Genomic DNA, 18,933 nt, shown 5'->3' with positions numbered 1-18,933 from the left:
TTTATGAGAACTTTTTTGAAAGCAATTATAGTTATCAGAATTTAATGATTAATGATTTATTTTCTTCGTTTTTTAATGCAATTAATGAAACAACAAAAAAATATTTCATTTTTAAAGTAAAAAGTACAGTAAAATCTAAAATTCAAAACTTGGGTGACAACATCAAAAAATCTTCTACTCTTTGCAATTAAAAATGTATTTTTAGTAGTCAACTTTGGGGGGCTAGTACTCCCTCCCTGATTGAGATATGGCCTTCCCACTTTTTTATATTCTAGTACATTTCCCCAATAGTATCTGTATCAATTTTTAGCTCTATATCTTAACTTTGAAGCGTTTTGCAGCCATTCTTGCAAAAGGTAGAAGATTTGAACATAAGAAAAATGCGCTAAAACCATTTTTAGATGTTGACACCTAAGTTTTGAATTTTACATTTTACTGTACTTTTTAAACAAAAACTGAAATATTTTTTTGTTGTTTTATTAATTGCATTAAAACACGAAGAAAATAAGCCAGTAATCATTAAATTCTAATAACTATAAGTTGGGTAAAATTGCTTTCAAAAAAGTTCTCATAAAAAAAATACACTGTACATATTAGAAAAGGCAAAAATTTGGCACAATATCCAGGTAATCATTATAATTAAGTAAAAGGATCTCTGTCTGTGTGTACCAAAGGATCTCGGTAACCGCGGTTCTCCTTTACATTGTGGCTTCTCTTAGGTCCTGGGAAGTCTTATATTTATGTATGGAGAGTAATACCATACTCCCCAAGAGAAATCTCCAAAAATAACATAAAAATAGAACTATAGCCGCCTAGCTGGCTTTTAAATATTTTTGGTCAACAACTGATATTTAGAGGTTTTTAGTTGCTTTTTGGCCGCTAAATATATAATACTTAGATGAATATTCAGAACTTTTTTTTCTTTTTTTTAGGACGACGTTGTTGATCAAAAGGAGTCAATTAGGTAATAGTTATCTATAATTATATTAAATTATTATATATAAAGCGTATTATATCTGCTGATATAAAAATGTACGATTGCAAGATTATAACCAGAGGTGGATTCTTTAAAAAAAAAATTAGGGTCGCTGCTTAATGGTGAGGCAAATTATTTTTGTGAAAAATCCTTCAAAACCACATAAAAAATCTACAAAAATTAAATAAAATCATAAAAAATTTTGTAGATTTTTATGTGATTTTGGAGGAATTTTTTTACAAAAACATTTTTGCCTTTAAAATGTATACTGGCCTGTCATTAGTAATTTAGTTTTAGTCATTGGTCATTTGTATTGTGTGACGTCATTTTTACTTTTTCAGATGCGTTATTTTGGACGTTGGTGGAGAGAGGTAATTTTTTGTTTGTCTGTATGTTAGTTTGTTTGTTTGTCTGTCTGTTTGTCTGTCTGTTTGTCTGTCTGTTTGTCTGTCTGTTTGTCAGTCTGTTTGTCTGTCTGTTTGTCTGTCTGTTTGTCTGTCTGTTTGTCTGTCTGTTTGTCTGTCTGTTTGTCTGTCTGTTTGTCTGTCTGTTTGTCTGTCTGTTTGTCTGTCTGTATGTCTGTCTGTTTGTCTGTCTGTTTGTCTGTCTGTTTGTCTGTCTGTTTGTCTGTCTGTTTGTCTGTCTGTTTGTCTGTCTGTTTGTCTGTCTGTTTGTCTGTCTGTTTGTCTGTCTGTTTGTCTGTCTGTTTGTCTGTCTGTTTGTCTGTCTGTTTGTCTGTCTGTTTGTCTGTCTGTTTGTCTGTCTGTTTGTCTGTCTGTTTGTCTGTCTGTTTGTCTGTCTGTTTGTCTGTCTGTTTGTCTGTCTGTTTGTCTGTCTGTTTGTCTGTCTGTTTGTCTGTCTGTTTGTCTGTCTGTTTGTCTGTCTGTTTGTCTGTCTGTTTATCTGTCTGTTTGTTTGTCTATTTGTCTGTCTGTTTGTCTGTCTGTTTGTCTGTCTGTTTGTCTGTCTGTTTGTCTGTCTGTTTTTCTGTCTGTCTATCTGTCTTTTAGTCTGTCTGTTTGTCTGTCTGTTTGTCTGTTTGTCTGTCTGTTTGTCTGTATGTTTTTCTGTCTGTATGTCTGTCTGTTTGTCTGTCTGTATGTCTGTTTGTCTGTCTGTGTATCTTTTGAAGATCCTGCAATTGCATAAGAAAGTTACTTACAAATATACTCAGAGAGGAAGGGTACATTGAACTATTAGTAATATTTATATACTGTTCACAACATTTTTAAACATGTTCCTGCATTCGTTGCCTTATGAACAATCATGAAACTCTTATTTGGGTTGTACAAACTAGCAGTATTTTTTACAGATTTACAGATTTAAATTTCTATTATAATTTTGGGGTGAAAATAAAATTATCGTCCATTGTCTTATCCTGTGAGATCCCTAGATATGATATTCATATTTCAGATTTATAGCAAGAAGGAAAAGTCTCCTTAAGTACCCCACTACAAGGTAAGGCTAGTTCTGAGAATAATGTTTTATTTTACTATCCTTGGAAAGCTGTCCATAATACAATGTAATAAAACTATTATTTGTTTCAGTGACTGTTTTTCATAAATCTAAACTAACAATTGTTTACATTGTTCTCCAAAGCATTATAGACCAAAAAAGAATAAAAAAAAAAACTAAATATTCTTTTTTTCATCCAAACTGCTGTTTGAACATAATTGTCTTAGTTAAAATCTTCACAGAAAATGACTCTAACACTCAAAATATAAATTTAGAATAGTTATTACAACTTTTGGATGTTGTCATCCTTGTTCTTGTATTTCAGACTGGGAAAGTTGATGAGAGCTGAAAGTATTACGGTAATATTCATTATTACATTTCATAAATATGTCATAAGTTATTATTGCTATAGTCGCTTGCATGTCATTGCCTCCTATGGGATAATTAACACCCCTTATGAATTGAGGCAATAATGAAATAATATGGGCGGTGTTTTTATTAGCAATGGTTTTCTATTAGTGTTCATGTCATACTGACTGTTTCAAAATGCAAAGCTTTTTCAGAATTAGATTCAGTCCGTAATTGCATCCATAACAGTTAGCTCTTTTAGTTTATTTAGACGTATTTGAATTGTCATATAAATTTCACACTGCATGATGATTCCTGTAACAATTAGGTATGATATAAAAAGTATAGCAACTCTATAATCAAAACCAAAAAGTCTGAACGCAGAATTTAAACCATGCTTATTTTTACATTTTTAGACAACAGTTTTTGTATGATATGATTTTCCTAATCATCTGACTATTTGGAATAATGATTTTTGTGACAACAAGATCCAATGTATTAAGCGAAGCCTCACTATAATCAAATCCAAAAAATGAAATTATGTCCTTTTACTGTAACCTGCATTACACAATTTTGCAACAAATTTATGTCCAATTTTTAAACATTTTTACAAATTAATATTCTGCTTATTAAGTTCTGACACTCTATAAGAGTTTTTGTTTGTTTGTCTTTCTTTATTAATCTAGAGCTTTGGTTCCAATGTCTTTTCTATTATTGGGTATAGTCCCTTTCATGGCAACGCCTCTTAAGGGGCGTTTCATTGTATTTTCACAGTAGTTTTTGATAGGTCATTTTAGGTTAGGTTAGGTTAAGGGAAGTTAGGTGATTGCCCCGCTGCAGATAGGCAATTAGCTCAACAGGGTTAGAGCCCCTAGCAGGGTCTAGAAATAGGAGAAAAACTACTGTGAAAATACAACGAAATACCCCTTAAGAGGTGTTGCCACTAAGAGCCGTTTTATCGTATTTTCACAGTAGCTTTTGATAGGTTATTTTAGGTAAGGTTAGGTAAAGTTAAGTTAGGTAATTGCTCCGCAGGGTTAGAAACCCTGTAGGGTCTAGAAATAAGGGGAAAACTACTGTGAAAATACGACGAAATGCCCCTTAAACTGTTTTTAACCTATTTTTAAAACGTATATAAAAAATATACTATGACACCAGTAAAATCAGACTGCAGAGCCTAAATTTAAATTAAGTTCCCAATAAACTTTTGGGGGGGATTTAAATATTAATTTTTACTGTTGCCGTGGTCATTTTGACCAAAGCAAAAGGTCTTTTTTTATTTGGGTAAAATTCGTAGCTTTTAGAGTGTTTTGCTTCATAAATATTGTATTCTGGTATAGAGTAAAATTAGGCCTTATGATTTTACTATAAAAATTCACTAAAAAGTTAAATCTTTACAATATACCAATGAATTAACATTAACATGTTTGTGTTCTTTCACCTATTTTAAACACATAAAAATTGGCTGTAAAGGGTTAAATTTGATGACAAGATGACATGATGTCAACAAATGATTATGCAATACAACAAAATTATTTTTGACACATATACAAATATGATATAAAATAAGATTATTCAAACTTATTTTTTTAAAATATTTTTAAAAAGTATATATCTTTTACGTGTATAGTTTTCATTCTTTTCATTTTAATTAAATAAAAATTATTTAACTACATTGTAAATAAGTCACTTTTTGAAAACACTCTTTCGGCAATTATAAATAATTGAAATGAAACAAGAAATCTTATTGGTTTAACTTTAAAATTATGTGTTTTATTGTATTATGTTAAATTTTTTACTGAAATTGATTGTTTTAGAAAAAAAATTATTTCCATCGAACAGAGTAGAGTTTTTTTATTATTGTATTGATATAAACTGAATCATATAAAATTGTTCTGTAAGAAACAATTTAACCCCAAACTAAAAGTTGCTTTTGCTCCAGTCAAAATGATCACAGCAACATATAAAATTAATTTTTAAATCCCCCCAAAAAAGTTTGTTGGGGACTTAATTCAAATTTGGGCTCTGCAGTCTGATTCTACTGGTGTCATAGTATATTTTTGATATATGATTAAAAAATAGGTTAAAAACAGTTTAAGAGGCATTGCCACAAAAAGGAATAAACCCTATTATTGGATGTAAATCTTCCTATCTGATAAATTAGAATATTTTGGAGCTCTGTGATGAGTTTGTGCCGGGGGATCCTCCAGAATATTATTTTGATAAGGTACATTCATAAGGTAGATTTATTTATAGTTATCAATAGATTGATTGAAAGATTGATCAATAGATTAGGTGATTGATAGATTGGTTGATAGATTGATCAATAGATTAAGTGATCGATAGATTGATCAATAGATTAAGTGATCAATAGACTGATCAATAGATTAAGTGATCGATAGATTGATCAATAGATTATTCAATTAATTTGTAGTTAAATCAATCAATAGATTGATAGATAGAGCAATAGATAGATCAATAGATAGATTGATAGATAGATAGATTGATAGATAGATTGATAGACAGATCAATAGATAAATCAATAGATAAAACAATAGATAAATCAATAGATAAAAAGATGGATAGATAGATCAATGATTAGAACAATAGATAGATCAAAGGATAGATTGATAGATAGATCAATAGATATATCGATAAATAGATCAATATATAAATTGATAGATAGATCAATAGATAGCTATAATAATGGATATACTGAATGATAGAAAGGATTATTTAGATTGTTATCTTAAATATATATTTTCTAGAATCCTGAGAATTTTGATGCTATTCTTGAGATGCATCGGAGTGGAGATTTACATGTCTCTGGGACAGGATGTGCTCTAGTTCTCCAGAAAGACCTGGACTACTGGTTTATGGGTGAGCCTTTGTGTCTGCAGCTTAAGATCTTACTAACTTTTCCATGTTGATTAAAGTAACAGGATGTCTGACTGACAAAATAAATAAAAAATAAAGGCGAGTAGTTTTTTGCCAATGCCATGTTACTGAGGTGAGACATAACTCTGTGGGTCCTATGCCTACCTTGTTGTAGCCTGGTTATCCAGTATATAACTTCATCTAACAGGAATGCAAGCAAAAAGAAACAAACAAAAAACTATCCACCTATTATATTTTATTTATTTCAAAAATTAGGAATCTGAAATAATTATCTTTTTTTTTCAACAAATACAATATTTAGATGAGTTACTTATGGAACCATGTTGTGCTCTCAAGTATTACCCTCAAATTGAGGTAAGTGAAGTATTACCCCCAAATTGAAGAAAGTGAAGCATTACCCTCATTTTGAGTTAAGTTAACTATTAACCTCAAATAAAAGTGAGTCAAGTATTACCCTTACAATGCTGAAAGTAAAGTATTACCCTTAAAATTGGGCAAATCAAGTATTACCCTCAAATTAAGTTAAGTCAAGTATTACCCTCAAATTAAAGGTCAGTCAAATGTTACACTCATATGGAGTCAAATTAAGGTTCTTCAACTTAAAGCCATAGGTTTGTAATTACCTACACCCCATAACATTTCAAATTTTAACTCCAAATTGATATTACCCTCCATAAGAAAAACTTTGCAACTGTTCCAAAACAATTTTGTGTTCTTATTCTTTATAAATCATGTAAATTTAAACTTTTAGCATAAACCATTAGGAGCTATTCTTTATGGAGGGACTTATGGAGAAAATTCCTAATTAGAGAAAAGTTTCTCTATTTAAAACAATAAAAAAAGTGTTTCCTTTACTGTGTAAAATATGTGCGCGTACCTCTGGCTAAGATTTTTTACTTTTGCATTTGAACATTGAATAAAACATTGAAAAAATTGAATAATGTTAACAATAATTTTTCAAGTCCTTCATGTAAAAAATGAAACCTTTATTTCTACCATTCTACAAAAGAAATCTATAATAAAGATTTGTTTAGGTTTGCCAGAATGAGAAGGAAGGTGACATAGCTGCTAAGGTATATAACCTTGTTGTATATTCTGCTAGTTGCTTCACTCCTGTTCTATAATTAAGGGATAAGACAATGGCTGATAAATTGATATACCTCAAAGTTACCCTTTCATAGATTACAATTAGTTGTTAAAATGTAACAAATAATAATTCAATAAAAGTCCAATAAGTTGTAAAGCCACTGAATAAGATAATCATAAAAGTGTATCAAATAGCATAATATCCCCTTGCTTCCTTAAAGTTTGATTTGTGTTGCAGAAAAAAGAGCTTGAGCTGGCAGATGAAGAAGATTTTGGCAACAACTGTTATGGCAAGTGGAGATCCTGGCTTTGGAATACCATGGAGTACCCCTGGACATCACAAGCTGCCAGGTAAAATTGTTGGTTTCTTTAGAAAGGTAGACGCTTTTGCAAGGTGATCGTTGGAACTGATAACCTCATTGGGGTTCTCCTTTAATTTCAAGAACTCATCTAGATAATCCAGGAGCCTGATGTAATTGTAAAGGTAAAGTTGTACAAGTACAAATACAGATCCTTGCTCTGGAATAACATGGAGTACCCCTGGACTTCACAGGCTGCCAGGTAAAGTTGTAAAGAAGGTGTTGAATTCATTCAGGATTATCCAGAAATGTATGTCCTTTTGCCTGGTGAGAACAAATAAATTATACTTCCCCACCTTCCCCATATCTGGGCTGAAAAAAAACTGGTTTTAGTCTTATAATTGTACATTTTTATCATCGGAAAGCTGTTTATAATACAAGGCGAGAAATAACTTTTATTGCATCTTATTTCTGAAGATATTAAAATGAAAAATTAATAGAGATATGATAATTCCATTGAAAAATTAAAAGATTAAAACCAGTTTTTTTTTAGCCAGGCTAACAAAACTTAATTATTTTGGCATTTAAGGAAAATTGTCTGTAATCCATTGCTATACATGATTTTTAAGTATGGCTGAGAACCCGTTCTAATCCAGCACATATTATACGGTTTCAAAGACTGGAATAGCTTTGTAGACAGCTTTGTTTAGGTTCATGGCATTCTTTTCTCTGACAATGGTGATGATATCAACATGCACTTTTGTTATCTCTACCATAGAGGAACTTCAAGAAAATGAAAAGGTGATATATGCCTCCAATCAACGATAAGCAGATGCGCTACGATCAAGCCTCGGCCATGGGTCAAGGTGATGTAAAAATTGAAGTTCCCCAAGGTTGTGTTCTAGGATCAAACCAAGTATTTATTACAAAAGTGCTTGGTGATGATATCAACATGCACTTTTGTTATCTCTACCATAAAGGAACTTCAAGAAAATGAAAAGGTGAGAGAAAGCCTAAAATGTGAGGTGTTCAGTCAAAAAAATCCATCTCTTTTTTAAGGGTTTCCTCTCATCACTCTTTTTAGATGTATTTTATAACGTTACACATGACATTTTAGCCTTTAAGGCTTTCTTAAAGGTGATGTATACCTCGTACGGACAGGGATTCTGTCCTTGACACTCAAACGCCAGGTCTAACAACTCATAATAGAAAAATATCTCCTTTTCTGTCCAAACACATGGGGTATTAGGTTAAGTAACACCTAAAAGACATCCATCTCTTTTATTACAAGACCTTTCTCTGTTTTGGTTAGTTGCACCTGTTTTGGGCCAAGGCATTTTCCCCTACTCTAACTAGTAATGTCGCACACCTGACATAGTAGCAGTAGGAACCATTTTTAACATCTTTAGTTATGTTCCTGTGTTAAGCCCAGATTTAAACCTATCAACTCCCCACAACTATGAGCAGATGTGCTATGGTCTAGTCACAGTCTCGCCTAGCCTAGCCTCAAATCCTAAAAATATAAAAATGTCCTTATCCTTTATTTAAGCAGTTTTGCAGCAAATGGACTCACAATTTTGTTTAGGCATATATATTTACATTATGCTTATTTAATTCTGACACTGAATGAACAACAGTTTATTGTTCGTTTGTCCTTCCTTCTGATTTTAGAGGTTCACATTTATGGATGTTGTAATTCTTGTTATTTTAGGGAGAGTTTGATTATCCTTATATCATCAAAACAATTGACATCATCGATAATATTTCAATAGGGAATCAATCATTTATAAAAGATGGTGATATTTTTCGCGGATTGTCTTTAAAATATTAAATTAGTCAAATGCGCTTATTAAGTCAAACTGTTATTAATTTTGACCAATAAAGAACACTTTGACTTAATAAGAGCATTTAACTACAACCCAACAACCTACAGAATTATGTGTAAAAAATGACATTAAAGACAGAAGTAAAAGGATATCTCTGAAAACAAATCCTAATATAAAAGTCGTTATCCCCCCCCCCCCCCTACCTCAGTTGCTGCTAATGGATTATAAATTAATGAACATTCCAAATGATAAAAAACAAAATAAAACCTTTATTATTAGCTTTATAATTTAGACATTATTTACAAGCAGAGGCGTGAAGAAGAGGGGGGTGCAGGGCAAATTTTGGGGAGTGTAAACACTCCCTTGGTGTTCAACCACTCCTTTACACCGCAAAGTTTATAGGATAACCAATTGGAGAATAACAACAAAAAACTATGGGTACTAAATTTCCCTTGGTTTTTTTCAATGTTTAAAAAAAAAATTTAAAAATCTTCGAACTGAAAAACATTGAGAAAAAATCCTCCAATGAAAACATCCAATAATGTTTACAATAACCTTTTTAGTGCTCCATCTTAAAATGAACTGAGGTGAATTCTTAAAAAAAAATTTCCTCGACTAAAATCCGTTTGCCCCACTAAAATTTTAGTTTCCCTTACTGATTTTAGTGGGGCAAAAGTTTTTTAAGAATCCACCTCTGTTCTGTCATTCCTTGGATAAAAGCTTTGGGTAATTTTACTGCATCTTGATTGGTGGGTTCAAACTACCAATAACCAAATTTTTTAACTAATAATTTTGTTTATTATCAATGGGTATGTAAATACCTGGATCTTTTTAAAAACGTGTCTCGGACTAAATTTAGCGGGGCATTCTAAGTATTTTAGTTTCACAATTCCTTCAATTTTACTATATTTTCCTATACCACTCCAAAACCGATTAATATTAGAACCGGTTCTCAGCCATACTGAAAAATTATGTCTAGTATCATATTTTATACAGTTTTCTACAAATATAAAAAATATACAATCACACAAGTTTTTTTAAGCCGTGCCTTCGGCATCTCATGGCAAAAAAACTGGTTTCAATCTTATAATTTTACATTTTTATGCTGGAAAGCTGTTTATAATACAATCAAAGAAATAACTATTTAAAGAATGATTGTTTCATGATGAAGGTTTCTTTACCATTGAGTATCTGGTGAGATTAGCAGCAAGTCCAAGAAAATTTAAATTTATGAAGGTGAATATACATCTTATAATAAAGTAACAGGATGTCTGTCTGTTTGTTTTTCTGTTAGTACTGAATGATCTCGCTAACCGCTGAAACGATCAGATTCTCCTTTACAGGGTAGCTTCTCATAGGTCACGGGAAGGTTGATAACTATTGAGGGGGAGGGTACCACCATCCTTCTTTTTTAATATTCTTGCTTTTACGCAACATAGACATGAAATAAATAAAAAATTTAAAGTGGAACTAGAGGCCTCTAGGGGCGTAGCCGCTAGTCCTTATAATAAAATAACAGGAATGTCTGTTTGTTTGTCTGTGTGTTTGTTCTGAAGGATCTCGCTAACCACTGAAAATAGATTTTTTAACAAGTGGTTTTATTTCATTTGCATAATGAGTCAGCTATAAAAAGTCAAATATCTTAAAACAAAGCTAGCTTTTGTAAATTTTTTATCCTAGAAAATTTTGTTGTTATTATTTTATGAATCTTTTATAAATATATTTTAAAAAGGTTTAGATATGGTGATTTATTGGTATTTAAAGGGATAAGACAATTGCCGATAAATTGAAGAACACCCCCAATGATTTTTCACAAAATTACCCCCTCTGTAGATAACATTATGACGTTAAAACGTTTGGACACTAAACTAAATGAAATAACCAATCAAAATTCATGAAAAGTCCCCAAAGTTGATAAGTTAACTAATAAGAAAACGTTATTAGAAAACTTTGGGGACTAGTGAAATAAACAGCCAAATTAGCCTTTCCTCTCTTGGTGATTTACCATCTAGATTAATTATAACTATAACTAAACATTTTTTGGTTATAGGTCCTTTCGTGGCAACGCCTCTCAAGGGGCGTTTCTTCGTATTTTCAAAGTAGCTTTTCCCCTATTTCTAGCCCCAGAAGAGGGCTCTAACCATGCAGGACAAGCACCTAACCTGACTTAAAATAGCCAATCAAAAGCTACTTTGAAAATACGACTAAACGCCCCTCAAGAGGCGTCTCCACGAAAGAAACTATACTTCATTTTTTTCATTAAGGGACCAATGAACTTGATAGATTTATTCGCCATTATTCCATTCTACTTGTCCATCCTGCTGGAAGGACTGGAGGATTTTGAAATTATTGGCAAGGCGGGAAAAATTGTCAGATTGGTCAAGGTAATGTTTTTTTCAGTGTGGCTTTGAAACCGCTGGATTAGAACCGGTTCTCAGCTATTCTGTAATATTATGTATAGCAATTGTACTACAGGCAATTTTCTACAAATATTAAGATAAAATTCAACACCAATTTTGTTTGATTCCTTTAACAGTCGGTACAACTTAGAAAGCGTAGCAACTCTATATCATTACCAGAAAGTCCATACCTTCCTTTAAAACATGTTTATTTTTTAATGCTAATGTGGTAAGCCGAAGCGTTTCAGCTCACCGGTGGCGAGTTCGAATCCAACGAGCCCTAGCCTTGAAGTATTCTACCAAAACAAACTAGCAGGATTTACTCATACAGAAATTATATATTTTACTGAATACATTTACAATGGGTGGTTACTATATATATACAAATAGATTATAACAATAGGTTAGGTTTGAAGGGGGTGTGGGAGACAAGGGCGTAGCCCGCGGCGGTAGACATTCTGTGGGGGTAGCTGTGGTAAAAGGGAAGGCACCATCTCCCGGTTGTATAGTTGCCTGAGGGGCGCGGGGTTGCGAAGTGTCCGTGCCCCTCCCCTATTTAGCCAGTCCAGTTTGACCGCTGCGCAACGGGGTCATCTGTGGTCATGAGGTGAATGGTGATATAATAGGATTAGTGCAGAAGGCTTGACATGATAAGCCACTGCGTAGCAACTCTGTAAACTACCCGTCCGTCTGTTGCCGTATTACCACAACCTCCCCTTCAAGGGCTGCGGGGCTCCCGAGCCACCAGGCCTTGAACCTGGGGATACGGCAGCCTCTGTCTGCGAACGACAACATCTTCCTGGGGCACAGCTCGGTGCAGGACAGCTCTGGCTATACAGGCTCCGCGGGACACTCGCTGCTCGGTCTGGCTGTGGTTGGATATCAGCATTGTCAACTCCCGGTTGGCTTCCAGCCGCGGGTTGGCGACAGCCAGGCCCCGTCGTTGGAAGTTTGGCCTTGTTTGCAGGACCAGCTCTGTCTCGGCTGGTAACTGAACACGGAGGCCTAGGCTCACTCTAGAGGCTCCCAAGGGGGGAACAACGATGGAGGAAGGCGCGTAGAATTCCATGGGGGCGCCTGCCTGGTCCAGGTTGCTCGGCCTCTTAGCTCCCACTCGGATGGGGACGGCTGTCATCAGTAGGGGACACATCGCTTCAGCTTCACCCTCTGGGGCCGCCACTTCCATCTCAGTGGCCGCTTCTCCTCCTGTAGGCTCGCTGCTGGCAGGCAGGGGCTCCATGTCAGCATCAGGGTTCCAGACTGCATCCCTAGGCGGTTCTGGGGCTGGCGGCGGCAGCGGTGGTTCGTTGGGTTGGTGCTGCAGGTTCTCTTCTACTGGGTCACGATCCTGGCTGCTAGGCTGTGGGGCGGCGGCTGCCGGCTGGTACACTGGAAACTGTCCTGGGTCACTAGCTGGCAGCGCCGCAGCTCCGGCTGGCAGCTCAGTGGCGTCCTCGTCGCCGTCCAGGTCGCCTTGGATGTCTGTTGGAATCTGCTGGGCAGTTACATCTCCGGTGTATTTGCGCAGTCGGCCTACATGCGCGGTGATTTCCGAGATCTTGGCTGTTGGAGAGGCAGGTTTGATGACGTAATGGACGTCCGTGGCTTGTCTCACTACCTTCCAAGGGCCAGTCCACCTCTTGGTAATCTTGGCTGACTTCCCTGGCACCAGGCGGGGGGCCAGATACCAGACCAGGTCTCCAACTTCGTACTTGGCCGTGCCTTCGTAGGCGGCTGCGCTCCTTCGGATGGTTCCCTCCTCTCGCTGCTGGATTGCGTCGTACACGGCATGGTATCGTTGCAGGAGGGCTTGGACGTTGGCTGGGACTGAGGCATATTCAGTGTCTGGCAGCCGGAGTACCATGTCCACCGGAAGCTTGGCCTCTCTCCCAAAGTAGGCCAGGAAAGGGGTCACGCCCGTGGATCCGCAGGCTTTGGTATTGTAGGCGAAGGCAATGGCAGGCAAGTGTGGCTCCCAGTTGTTGTCGTCTCTGTCCAGGAACAGCCGCATGCCTGTGTTGATCGTCCGATGGAACCTCTCCACCCGGTTGGACTGCGGGTTGTAGGGCGGTGGATGTGTCAGGCCAATCTCAAGCTTGGAGGCCAGTTCCTTGAATACCTGGCCAGTGAATTCCATCCCATTGTCGGAGTGGATCTTCAGGGGACATCCGAACGTGGCCAGGTGGCGGTGCAGTAGGGTTTCAGCCACCGTGAGAGTGCGCTTGTTGGGGATGGCGTAGAGGCTGACAAACCGGCTGAACCCATCCTGACAGGTGAGGATGTAGCGGTTCCCGGCTGGCGTCTCTGGTAGGGGCCCCACCAGGTCAATAAACAGGACTTGCTGTGGATACCCCTGGCGGGAGGGCACGTGTATTCCTAACTTCAGCCTCTCCTTGGTGACCTTCTGTACACAAGTCTGAACCATCAGGCGGACGTCATGGGACAGGTTGGGCCACCAGAAATGCATGGCGACGCGGGCAATAGTGGCGTCCATCCCAAAGTGCCCAGCCAGGAAAACGCGTCCTGCTGGAGGGCCGAAGGCAGCAGGTATCTTGTCCTCTCCCCTGTCAGGGTCTGGTCGGTGGTGGTGAGGCAGCCATGCTCGTCGAGTCCCAGGGCTGCGAAGCAGCTGGCATACTGCTGCTCGTCCCGGTCCTTGCCTTGCAGCTCAGCCTTAGTTGGGGCCTTTCCGTCGGCCACCCACTGGCGGACACGGAGCAGGAGGGGATCCTGTGTCTGTGCTTCTAAGACTCGGGCCGGGTCCAGCCGTGCTGCGGAGGGTCTGCCAGCTGCGGGCTCCCCTAGCTGGCAAAGGGTGTGAAGGTATTCAGCCTGTTCTGCTAATTCTTCGGCGGTGGCCGTCGGCATATTATCGTCTTCCCGGCGGCTGAGGGCATCAGCATTGGTATTCTGGGTGCCAGGACGATGGCAGACAGTGAAATCTAGGGCCGCTAGCTCCTCCTGCCAGCGGGCCACCATCCCTGTGGATGTGTTCAGCGACTTCATCTGTAGCAAGGCTGAGGAATCAGTGTTGATCTGGAAACTACGGTAGGACACGATGCCGTGAAATTTCCGAATTCCATACATGATGGCGGCCATCTCTCCCTTCCAGGACGGGTAGCGAGTTTTGGGGTCGGTTGTCTTGCGCCCCACGGCGGCAATGAGCCTCTCCTTGCCGTCCTGGCATTGGCTGAGTATGGCAGAGATGGCGCGGCTGCTGAAGTCTGTGGTGAGCTGGAACACGGCTGGTAAGTCAAACCTGGGTGGTGCTCGGATGGGAGCTTGGCGAAACTTGTCCTTGAGCTGTACCAGCTGGGCTTCCATCTCGGCCGTCCAGGTCAGTGTCTTGGCCGTTTTCTGCCGATTCATCTCGTAGGTGAGGTCGGCATACTCGGGGATGAACAAGCGGTAGTAGCCAAAGAACCCCAGGAGCGCCAGCAGGTCCTTGGGGGTGATGGGGGCCGGCCAGTCAAGGATGCGGTCAATATAATCCTCTTGCATGGCTATCCCCTCACGGCTGAGGGTGTGGCCCAGATAGTCTACTTTGGCTCGAAACAGCTTGGTCTTGGCTGGCTTGAGGCGGATTCCTCCCCTGCGGTGGGCCTCCAAGACTTCCCGGAGCCTAGCCAGGTGGGCCCAGGTGTCTTGGTGAAAGGTCAGGACGTCATCAAGATATGACTGGAGGTTGGCCGTGCCTAATGGGTTCAGGACCCCTGCAATAAATCTGGAGTAGACAGATGGTGCTGTAGCTAGGCCAAAGGGCATCCTTTTCCATTGGTACAAGCCTCAGGAGGTGGTGAAGGCGGTGCAGGGCCAGCTGTCCTCGGACACTCGGATGGTGTAGTACGCAGCCACCGCATCTAAGGCACTGTAGACGAGGTGTCCCCCAGCTCGTTCTACCAGCTGCTGGATCCTGGGCAAGGGGTAGCTGTCCAGCTCAAGACACTTGTTGAGGGCCCTGTAGTCGACGGCCCAGCGGGTGCTCCCGTCCTTCTTCTTGTTGGGCACCAGGGGGCTGCTCCAGGCGGAGTCTGAAGGCTCTATGACTCCTTCTTGCAGCCAGGTGTCCAGTTGCTTTTCCAGCTCAGCCTCCTGCCGCTGGTTCAGATCCCTAAATCTCTGGCGGATCGGCTGGGTCCCTGGCTTGAGGCGCAGCTGTAACTCTACTACATCAGTGCAGCCGGGGGAAGAGTTTGAGAAGACATCTCTGTACTCTGACAACATGGTCCAGACCTCCTTCTTGAGCAGGGGGTCCTTGCGCAGAAATTCGTTCTCCTCCATCTCAAGGGCTGCCCACAGCTGCTGCATATCTGGGGGCTCAACAGGTTCTTGGAACGAATGGATACGAGGGGGAGGCTTGTCGGAAACCTCCAGAATGTCGGGCTTTACCAGCTCCCCAGCCACGGGGAGGCCGGCGTTCAGCAGGAGAGGCATCTCCCCCTCATTTACCACCAGCACTCGGAACACGCTGGCGGAGCCAGGCCTGTGCGCATACAGGCCTTCTGGGATGACAAGATACTCCCCAAACCTCTGTTCTGGGGCAGATAGTTGGATGGCATCCTTGGTACGGTGTCCAACTAGCTCAACAGGGACAGCCATGACACCGCGGCCAGGCAAGACCACCCGCTTGGCCGTACGGAGTTGGGGTGGTTGGCCATCGGTTGGAGTGACAGCGCTTAGCCTGTACGTGGCTGGCACGGGGTCAGCTTCAGCTCCGGGAGCCACCGGCCGCGATTTGACGTGCTCTGCGCCGGGAGGGGCTGAGGTGTTGGAGCCATGCCTGGCTCCGAGGGCGCTCGGCCACGATTTGACGGGCTCGGCGCTGGGAGAGGCCGGGGTGCCGGGGCCAGCCTTGGCTCCGGGGGCGTTCGGCCGCGACTTGACGGGCTCGGCGCCGGGAGAGGCTGAGGCATCGGAGCCATGCGTGGCTCCGGGGGCGTCCGGCCACGACTTGACGGGCACGGCACAGGGAGAGGCTGATTCTTGGGGGCTGGGCGTGGCTCCGAGTGCATCAGACCGCGACTTGACGGGCCTGGGCTCGGACTTGGCCGGTTGGATTGCTGGGGGCCCCAGGTAGAGGGGGCCAGGTGGACACGGCTGGCCGTTGATGAAGGTGTCGGCGGAGAAGATAGGCTCTGGAGGGCTGGAAATCTTGGGAAACGTCGTTGGCAGGTTCTCCAGAGGCACCTTGGGTACTGGGGGCAACCCAATGGCTAGCAGGTTGGTCCCCCTGTGGGCGTTCAGCGCAGCATCCACCCAGTGCGTGCCTTTCTTGACTACACGCGGCTGCTCTGGCAGTGGGCCTGGCAGAGGCCCCTCGTAACTCAACTCTCTCTCGGCTGTCTCCCGGTCTATGGGGACGCCACGGAGTGGGATAAACTCCCCACGCACCCACAAGCAGGGGGGTTGCATGTCGAAACAGAGCCTAGTTCCGAACTCCTTGAGAAAGTACCCTCCTAGGTTCAGAGGGTGTGAGAGATTCCGTACCACAGTCACGTGGTACAGATGGAGTATAAGAGTGTGTGAGACTGCCATATATAATTCATATAATTTTCCAATTACCTGAAGGGGTTGCCCTTCCTCATTAGCGGTCAGGATTTGGGTGTTGTCTGGAACCAACATTCGCTGCACGCCCATTGCGTGCATGAGGTGTTCAGAAATGACGCCAGACCCTGGTACACGGTTGCCAGAATCTACCATGGCATCAACCTGTACGTGCTGGGCAGGGTCAGGAGTAGGGAACCTCACCCTGATGTGGCAGGGGAAGTGGAGGTCCTGCCCTTGAGACAAGGGGGCCTCCCGCTCGGCTGGGGTCGGCAGAAACTTCGGCGGTGGCCGAACCGCAGCTATGGTAGTATCGCTTACCATGGTGTGTGCAGACCGCTGGTGGTGGCTTATACTGTAGCTTCGAATCACTAGAGCTTATCAATTATCACTGGGTCAACAATTTTATATTTCTTTTTATCACTTGGTTGACATTTATACACACTTATGTGTAGTTATCACTAGGAGCTCTAGGTGTGATTCTGGAAGCACCGGCAGCAGGGAATGTCCGTCCTGCAAGGGTCAAGTGGATGGCGGCGGCAGGGAATGTCCCGTCCTGCAGCGCCGCTGGTTCGAATCCCGAAAGATGGCGGCAGGGAATGGCCCTTCCTGCAGAGCCTCGGGTTCGAATCCTGGGAGGCAACAGCAGGGAATGTCCCGTCCTGCCGTGCCTTTGGCTCAAATTCTGCTATCCGTCGCAGTGGTAGGCCTTACTTGTGTGCTGAAGCTTCGCAGCCACACATTGCCTTTTCAGGGAGACCAGCACTTAGCTGTCCATCTCGTAGATTTGGCCTGGGTGTCCTGGGGCTTGTCCCAGCTACACTTGCCAATCTAGACTTAGTTCTGTAGCCGTCTGAGCTAAATTATCCGATTACCGTGGCTGCGCACCTAGCGCTACTCCCACACGGTACGGAAAAACGACGTAAACTGGCGGTTTTAGCAGGCTAAATCTGCTTGCCGTAGGCCGATGGAAAATCGACCTAAAAAGGCCGTCTCGCGGGTCAGTTGGCTTCTCAGTTGGCAGCTGACTGTCCCCTTACTTGCAAAAGGGTCCAATCAGAGGTAGAATTGGCTAGTTTCTGTAGGGCTCGATTGAAACACGCTGACACCAAGATGTGGTAAGCCGAAGCGTTTCAGCTCACCGGTTGCGAGTTCGAATCCAACGAGCCCTAGCCTTGAAGTATTCTACCAAAACAAACTAGCAGGATTTACTCATACAGAAATTATATATTTTACTGAATACATTTACAATGGGTGGTTACTATATATATACAAATAGATTATAACAATAGGTTAGGTTTGAAGGGGGTGTGGGAGACAAGGGCGTAGCCCGCGGAAGTAGACATTCTGTGGAGGTAGCTGTGGTAAAAGGGAAGGCACCATCTCCCGGTTGTATAGTTGCCTGAGGGGCGCGGGGTTGCGAAGTGTCCGTGCCCCTCCCCTATTTAGCCAGTCCAGTTTGACCGCTGTGCAACGGGGTCATCTGCGGTCATGAGGTGAATGGTGATATAATAGGATTAGTGCAGAAGGCTTGACATGATAAGCCACTGCGTAGCAACTCTGTAAACTACCCGTCCGTCTGTTGCCGTATTACCACACTAACAACATTTTTTTATGATTTATAATTATCCTATTCATTTTTTATTTTTGAAGAAATGATTCCTTTTACATCAAGGTATAATGTTACAAGAAAAGCATCTCTATAATAAAGTCCTAAAAATGTAAGTTTGTCCTTAAACAATATCCTGTATTTAAGTAGTTTTGCAAAAAAATTACTTTAAATTATCTTTAGACTCATGTGATTATATTTTGCTTATTCAGTTCTGACACTCTACAAGTGTTAATTTTCGTTTGTCCTGCAGTTTCAGAGCTTCACTTTTGTGGATGTTGTCATCTTTGTTTTATTTTGAGGTGATGAGAATTTTAAGAATTTACAAACTGGTGAGACATTTTGCAGGCCTACAATCCCTCTTCTATACTTTACAACAAGCCTATAAGGTAAAACTTATAATATTTTTTCCAGTATCACTTTAAAACTGATAAATATCCGGTGGATTAGAATCTGTTCTCAGCCATACTGAAAAATTATGTATTGCATCGTA

The 18,933-nt window shown here is 41.1% G+C and overlaps 1 protein-coding gene across 1 annotated transcript in view; it reads left to right on the top strand.

The window, feature by feature from the left end:
- Nucleotides 1–18,933, top strand: part of LOC145306961 (potassium voltage-gated channel subfamily B member 2-like) — a 45,290-nt gene that overhangs the window by 5,572 nt on the left and 20,785 nt on the right. Inside the window, exons 8-21 of the mRNA XM_080149302.1 lie at nucleotides 933–964; nucleotides 1,318–1,347; nucleotides 2,390–2,434; nucleotides 2,757–2,790; nucleotides 4,944–5,006; nucleotides 5,548–5,659; nucleotides 5,979–6,031; nucleotides 6,712–6,750; nucleotides 7,002–7,114; nucleotides 7,773–7,863; nucleotides 8,774–8,858; nucleotides 10,060–10,124; nucleotides 11,153–11,272; nucleotides 18,743–18,829. Of these exons, the coding sequence (XP_080005428.1) occupies nucleotides 933–964; nucleotides 1,318–1,347; nucleotides 2,390–2,434; nucleotides 2,757–2,790; nucleotides 4,944–5,006; nucleotides 5,548–5,659; nucleotides 5,979–6,031; nucleotides 6,712–6,750; nucleotides 7,002–7,114; nucleotides 7,773–7,863; nucleotides 8,774–8,858; nucleotides 10,060–10,124; nucleotides 11,153–11,272; nucleotides 18,743–18,829 (969 nt within the window). The remainder of the gene's footprint in view (nucleotides 1–932; nucleotides 965–1,317; nucleotides 1,348–2,389; nucleotides 2,435–2,756; nucleotides 2,791–4,943; nucleotides 5,007–5,547; nucleotides 5,660–5,978; nucleotides 6,032–6,711; nucleotides 6,751–7,001; nucleotides 7,115–7,772; nucleotides 7,864–8,773; nucleotides 8,859–10,059; nucleotides 10,125–11,152; nucleotides 11,273–18,742; nucleotides 18,830–18,933) is intronic.

The sequence above is a fragment of the Acartia tonsa genome, chromosome 15, assembly GCF_053477335.1.
Source record: "Acartia tonsa isolate MP-2025a chromosome 15, ASM5347733v1, whole genome shotgun sequence".
NCBI classification, from domain to species: Eukaryota; Metazoa; Arthropoda; class Copepoda; order Calanoida; family Acartiidae; genus Acartia; species Acartia tonsa.
Note: the sequence above shows the minus strand (reverse complement) of the source record. Positions and strands in the feature narration are given on the sequence as shown.